This window comes from Pseudorca crassidens, chromosome 12, assembly GCF_039906515.1.
Source record: "Pseudorca crassidens isolate mPseCra1 chromosome 12, mPseCra1.hap1, whole genome shotgun sequence".
In the NCBI taxonomy this organism is placed as follows: domain Eukaryota; kingdom Metazoa; phylum Chordata; class Mammalia; order Artiodactyla; family Delphinidae; genus Pseudorca; species Pseudorca crassidens.
In genome coordinates, this window is record NC_090307.1 from 75,757,600 (window position 1) to 75,765,007 (window position 7,408).

The window sequence follows — 7,408 nt, forward strand, 5'->3', positions numbered from 1 at the left end:
ACTTGAGGCCAAAGCCCTGGGGATGGGATCCCTGTCCCACAGGGCACTTGTGGTCCTCCTGGCTTCCTGCATGGGTGAGGCCCTGCCCACTGCAATTTGCCATGGATTTGCCAAGGGCGTCCTTACATGGGCCTCGGGGTGGCCTTACACTCATGGATGGGGAAAGAGGTTCAGATAGAACCGACATGCACAAGGTATCCTGTGAATGAGCACAGAGACAGGGTGTGAACCCAGGGCTTGTCTCTGTCTGTGTTCCTACATTGACCAGACACCACCACTCCCACGTTCCGGCACCACACCTCGGGTGTAAAACCTTCCAGTTGAAAGTGGCTTCACTTACAGTTGAGGATGGTTCTCGACTTCCCCCTGGTGGTCATGTCTGTATTTGCATGCTCCCTCGCTCTTGTCAGAGCCAGAACTCCAGTCCTGGGCCCTTGAGAGCTTCCTGGACAGCTTTGTAACTTCATAGTTTTCCTGTTGTTTGGAATGGTCCTCCAAAAGCTGCTTGTTGACTTCTAGTCTGAACCCTGACCCTTTCACAGTAAGCTCAGAAGTGAAAATCACCTTCACCCCTCACCCAAAGATAATATTTCCAGCCCATGTTGGATTTATTTCTATAAATGAACACAGTACACTTCATTGTAATTTGTTTTTTCACTCAATTATACTTTGTATTTAACCATGTCAATAAATAAATATGTGCATCATTTTTAATGGCTTCATGGTATTCCATTATATTGATGTACTATAATTAGAGACATATTTATATTTATATCATTAGAGCCAGGATGTCCTTGGGAAGTTACTATGTGAAAACGTATATACTTGGAAAAGTGCATTTGGAGGGAAACAGCCTTAAGGTTTGGAAGGGACTGTATAGCATAGTGAGGCCCATGGGCTTTGAACTTGCTCCCAGATTTCGGTTCTGAAGCCACCACTTATCAGCTGATGGACTTGGGTGTATTATTTAACCTCTGTGAATTTTCTTATCAATAAAAGTGAAATACTAAAACTGTACCTCCTTGGGGGATTGTTGCAAAGATTAACAGTGGTAATGTGCACAAAGTACTTAGCACAATGCTGAGCATGCAGTTATATCAATACATTGTCACTAAAAAGAGATCTTAGCAGTAATGGATTCCAGCAGTTCTCTATACAGGCTCATCATCAGAGGCACCAGGAGGCTTGAAAACAACATACCAAGGTTTCTAACTTGGTCAAGTGAAAAGGGTGGAGATAAGGAGAACCCCTCCCCACTTCCGACCTAGGATCTAAGCTCATTCATTAAAAACATATTTATTTTATTCTATTTATTTGGTTGTGCTGGGTCTTAGTTGTGGCAGGTGGGCTCCTTAGTTGTGTCTCCAGGGCTCCTTAGTTGTGGCATGTGTGTGGGATCTCGTCCCCTGACCAGAGATTGAACCCGGGCCCCCCACATTGGGAGCATGGAGTCTTATCCACTGTGCCACCAGGGAAGTTCCAAAAGATATTTACTGATGTAGCACAATTGTTCAAATAAGTGTTGAATGAAGGTGTAATAAAATAAGTTGACATCTAGTGATTTCCTCCTATATTCCAGGAACTGTGTTGTCTTAAGACATATCGCTCTAGAATGTGAATACTATTATCCCCATTTTACCGATAAGGAAAGGGAAACAGAGGGTCAGCAAGGTGAAATCACTTCCTAAGATGACACAGCTAGCAAGTGGCAGAACAAGGATATCTGTCTGCAAACCCTGCATCCATTTATGCAAAAAATATTTATTATAAGCTCACTATGTGCCAGGCACAAGGCAAAAATATCTGGAGAGAGACAAACAACAATGGAACAAATAAATTATATACTGTGTTACAAGGTGTAAGTGCTGCCAAAAAGAACAGAGGAAGGGGGGGAGTGGGAGTGGTTATGGGGTAATTTTGAATAGGGCAATCAGGGTAGGCCTCCAGCAGGTGATATTTGAGCGAAGACTCGATGGAGGTGTGGATATCGGCAAGAAGGCTTCCGGGAAGAGGTAATAGCTAGTGCAACATCATCCGGCTGGAAGGAAATGAATCAGTAAGCAAATCGGAGATTAGATTATAGGTGTGGAGGTGGGGAACAGATCATGTAGAGCCTTGCAGGCTATTTAAGTTTTAGGCTTTTTACCGAGGGGAAAATGGGGAGCCTTTAAACAGTTCTGAGCAGATGAGGAAATGATCCGACTTAGGTTTTAAAGGATTCCTTTGTTTCGATAGGGAGAAGAACAAACTGTAGAGGAGACAAGAGACCATTCTGTTTCTAAACCATGAGCAATTTTTTTTTCCTTTTTTTTTTTCATGAGCAATTATTTCTCAGCTCCACGTCATACTCTTTAGTTGCGACTTGACCGGAAGAAACGTGGACTCAGCTCGCAAACTCTAGCACCTACACGAGAGCGGCTCCAGCCCAGCAGAGGGAAGCAACTCTGAGAAAGGTCCTCCAACACACAGCAGTGCCCTCCTTTAACTACCTCGTTTAAAGGAAGCTTCCTGTTGGATGGAATGGCACCGATATCATCCAATGGTTGTCTGTATCAATCCGGCTCCTCCAGACAGACGTTGACCCCAGCCAATAGATGGGGGCGCTGTCCGCAGCTTCTAATTGGCTGCTTCGTTCACCTATAAAATATGCAAGCCGGCGCGAGGCCTTTCTCTCGTCAGGCGTCCTGGAGTGAGGTTCGTTCGTGACCTGCAGTCTCGCCCGGGACTGGCGGCGGGGAGGATGCGGTTCTTCGGGGGTTCTTTGGAGGGGGGACGCTTCGGGACTGCAGGGTCTGGGCCTGTTTGGTCTGGGCCGCGGCGGCGGCAAATGCAGCCCCGGGCCGGGCCGGGGCGGCGGGCGCCCGCGCGTGGTCTGCTCCACATGTGCCTTGGGCTTGGAGCCCGCCATGTCTTGGGGACTTGCGTCGGGGTGTCTTGAGCTCCCTTTTTCTCTTCAGTGACATCGTCTTTAAACCCTGCGTGGCAATCCCTGACGCACCGCAGTGATGCCCAGGGAAGACAGGGCGACCTGGAAGTCCAATTACTTCCTTAAGATCATCGTAAGTGCGGGGTGGGTCCCAGCCGCCCACCGTGCTGCTTCGGCCCCGGGCACTAACGGAGACAATCAGCAGCCATGTGCTGAGTGCCTACTACCACATTAGGTCGTTTTAGGCAAATCTCATTTAATCTTCCCAGTTTCCCGAGATGCGCGCCCTTTCTCCTCCCTTTGTTGCAGGTAAATAGGCTCAGGCACGTTAAGTGGCTCCTAGGGTAACAGCATTAACGCCCAGGTCTGTCGGCTTCCAAACAGCGCTCATCGTACTTTTACTCCCCTGCCTCCTTGTTTGGGAAGGTCTGAGGCAATGAGTGACTCATTATAAAGTCAAGTTGTTGCATATTCAGGTCCTATTAGTCAAGAAACTAAACTTTAAGTGAATGCTTTCTCTTGGATGGCCTTGAGTTGGGTCTTCCCCTGCCTAGAAATGCTAACCATGCTGCTCTTCAGGCATTAGGATGCATTGTAGAGTTTAGTCCATTGTATTCTTCCCCATTCATTCAGGGTTTCAGACTCACAAAAAACTTAAAAGAATTGTAAAATCATATACCCGCAACTTAGGTCCTATAAGCAATATTTTACTGTATTTGCTTTATGTTGTATTTTGAATAATTGAAATCTAATCTTACTTGGAAAAGTATTTTTTTTGTATTAATGCAGCTGATTTGGTGAAACAGAAACATGCTTCATGGTTGGGAAAAATTAAAAATGAAAGTTACAAGCAAAATTTTTTGATTGAATGTAGAAACATAATTTTTACCATTCATACTCAGCAAGCAAATCTTTGAAAATGTAGCGTTTTAACTCGGGCAGCTGGCAGTAAAAGTAATTGTCCCAGTCTTTGAGACATTTCAAAAGCATAGAAGAAAGGGAGTGAGATGGAAAGCAGTTATTGTGGGATTTGGTTTCTATTAATCTCTTCCCTCTTTTGTCCTGTGAAACGTTGCTTGTTTGTGGCTTGTTTCTGTAGCAACTTCTGGATGATTATCCGAAATGCTTCATTGTGGGAGCAGACAATGTGGGCTCCAAGCAGATGCAGCAGATCCGCATGTCTCTCCGAGGGAAGGCCGTGGTACTGATGGGCAAAAATACAATGATGCGCAAGGCCATCCGAGGGCATCTGGAAAACAACCCAGCTTTGGAGAAGTCAGTTCATCCTCCTGGGCATCTTTATCCGCCCTTCTCAGTGTCCTCCTCCCTTTTCCTGGAGAAGAACGGTACTGAAAAGTGACTGTCTCCCATAAACTTCTCTTTGCAGACTGTTGCCTCACATCCGGGGGAACGTGGGCTTTGTGTTCACCAAGGAGGACCTCACTGAGATCAGGGACATGCTGCTGGCCAATAAGGTAAGGGGAGAATCAGGTTGGTTGGAGAGACCTTATTAATTTTGGCTCCTTAAAAGCAACAAAACTGACCGTTCTCAGGTTGTGTCTGTGGAGAGAAGACTTCTCACTGTTTCTCATTTTTTTGTTCAGGTGCCAGCTGCCGCCCGTGCTGGTGCCATAGCCCCATGCGAAGTCACTGTGCCTGCCCAGAACACTGGTCTGGGGCCTGAGAAGACCTCCTTCTTCCAGGCTTTAGGCATCACCACTAAAATCTCCAGGGGCACCATCGAAATCCTGGTGAGTGGACCTGGCTTGCCAGTGCTAGGCAGGCTCGGTTGCTGCCAACCTGCCGGATGTCCAGGTGTTAACTGCCAGCTCCCTTGTTCTTCAGAGTGATGTGCAGCTGATTAAGACTGGAGACAAAGTGGGAGCCAGTGAAGCCACGTTGCTGAACATGCTGAACATCTCCCCCTTCTCCTTTGGGCTGGTCATCCAGCAGGTGTTTGACAGTGGCAGCATCTATAACCCTGAAGTACTTGACATCACAGAGGAAACTCTGCATTCTCGCTTCCTGGAGGTACACGCTGTCCATTCCAGGCTCTTCTTGCATTAATAGTTGAGAGCGTGTCTAGCTTCAGACTGAATCCTGGCCATGCAGCTGACTAGCAGTGTAATAACCAGGGACGGTTGTTTAATCTGTACCTCAGTTTCCTTGTCTGTAAATGGCAATAACAGTATAAGATTGTTGAAGGATCTAATGAATTTATGAATGTAAAGCCTTAGAACAGTGCTGGGCACATGGTAAGGACTGTTATTCTAGTGTGTGCAGTAAGATGTGAGATTTTGAGTAGTGTCAGTGAGTCAAAAGAGGAATGAGAAGATGAGATAGTTAATACATCAGTGTTGCCAAGTACCCTGTCTTGGGAAGATGGACTCTTTCAGGGACTGTTATTGCTTAGTTTTTGCCACTAATATATCCTCTAGTTAACAAATAAGGTGGTAGGAGATATAATTCCTTTTTTATTGGATGAACGGAACATTGCAATTATACATACTCTTAACTCCAGTTACTTTTGGAAATCTCACTAGTGAATGAAGTTCACATCTGGAACTAATTTAATGTTTTTCTCTCTTGGAATGCAATGGTTATGTTAATAGTTTATATTTTCACAAGATGGTGGGTTTTGACGTAAATGCCACCATCATGGTATAGGGAACGCCCATGTTGAGAATAACAGCAAGAAGCATTTATAAATTATTGGGTCTGAATTTCCCTGCCAGAAGCATTTGGTGTGAGGTGAATTGTCCTGTGTGGGACTAATATACTAATCTAGCAAGTCTTGTTTGCTGTCGAGCTTTGCTTGGACTCAACAGCAAAGACATCACACCTGAAGTGTGATTTTTTTTTTCTTTTTTTTTTTCCTTCCTTCCACAGGGTGTCCGCAATGTTGCCAGCATATGTCTGCAGATTGGTTACCCAACTGTTGCATCTGTACCCCATTCTATCATCAGTGGGTACAAGCGGGTCCTGGCTTTGTCTGTGGAGACTGATTACACCTTCCCACTTGCTGAAAAGGTATAAAAAAAAATCCACCAGGACCACAGCAGACCTGACAGTTATTAGCAGGAGGATAAATAGCTGCCCGTTAGTGTTTTTATAATAGTGTTTTATGTAGCAGATACATTTTTAAGAGTATAGAAACCCTAGGGGGACTCGTTCCAGGGCTCCCCACGGACACCAAATCCATGGGTGCTCAAGTCCCTTGTATAAAATGGTGTTATGTTAAATAATATTTCTAGGTTACTTACAATACCTAATACAATGTGAATGCTATGTAAATGGTTGTAAATACAATGTAAATAACTGCCCCCGTGCAGAAAATTCAGGTTTTGCTTTTCGGAAATTTTTTCCTTTTTTTGATCAGCAGTTGGTTCAATCTGTGAATGTGAAACCTCTGGATACAGAGGGCCAACTGTATACTTGAGGTTGGGAGGCAGGGGAGGCGTGTTCGTGACTTTAGAAATTACAAGAGACTTAAAGGGGGCTTAGTTAACAGGTAAGAGCTGGGCCTAAGATCACCAGGCTATACCCAAGCTGTCCTGTCTGGTCACTTCGAGAATAAGATTTCACTGATACGGAAATTGGTCCTTAAAACTTTTTGAGCTCTGCAGAGGCTGAAGGGTTGTGGGTAGTAGGGGGTGTAGACGGACTATTTTGACCATGAACTTTTCCCCTTGCTTTAGGTCAAGGCCTTCTTGGCTGATCCATCTGCATTTGTGGCTGCTGCCCCTGTGGCAGCTGCCAGCACTGCTGCTCCTGCTGCTGCTGCCGCAGCCCCAGTCAAGGTTGAAGCAAAGGAAGAGTCGGAGGAGTCGGATGAGGACATGGGATTTGGTCTCTTTGACTAATCACCAAAAAGCAGCCAACTCAGCCGGCTTTATTTGTGAAACAAGGAAATAAAGGCTTACTTCTCTTACAAGTCTCTGGATTTTTCATTTTGTGCATTTTGAGGTTATAGTTCTGTGTGCTAGAAACTGAAGCCATGGTAAAATCATAGAGCTTTATTTGGAGTTGACATTTGGTGTCCTCTTTGTAAGTGAAGGACTGCTCTCCTAGCATCCTGTACTTTTTGTGGACCCAGCTTTAACTGAATTCTTATTAAATGGAATTGATTCCATGACCATCAGGCCACTATCCTGGGTCACTCCAAGATACTTTGAGTAGGTGTCATATTGAGATAAGCACTGGATGAGTGCTGCCAGAGTTTTTCAAACTGGGTGGTGATGTGATTAATGATGAGTTTAGTGGTGGCCGTTATTTAAGGAGATAGAACAGCTGATGCTGTAGGTGTTGTGAATCTTAGGTTTCACTTATCGATTTGCACTGGGTCACCCAGTAATGTGCTAGTTGTAACCAGGACTCAAAAGTTTTGAAAGCCGTTGCTAACAGGGACGACAACTGAGCTGTGCAGACCGTATTTGAACTAGTTACAGAGTTGGCAGGTCTGCATGCTGAAAAAAACTTAAG

General features: G+C 45.1%; 1 protein-coding gene across 1 annotated transcript; it reads left to right on the top strand.

The window, feature by feature from the left end:
• The first annotated feature begins 2,637 nt into the window (after positions 1-2,637).
• On the top strand, positions 2,638-6,860 carry RPLP0 (ribosomal protein lateral stalk subunit P0). Its single transcript, XM_067700602.1, has 8 exons — positions 2,638-2,694; positions 2,958-3,059; positions 4,026-4,201; positions 4,314-4,401; positions 4,531-4,677; positions 4,772-4,957; positions 5,816-5,956; positions 6,625-6,860. The coding sequence occupies exons 2-8, from the start codon at positions 3,006-3,008 to the stop codon at positions 6,787-6,789; spliced, it is 957 nt and encodes a 318-aa protein (XP_067556703.1). The 5' UTR covers positions 2,638-2,694; positions 2,958-3,005; the 3' UTR covers positions 6,790-6,860.
• Positions 6,861-7,408: the final 548 nt, after the last annotated feature.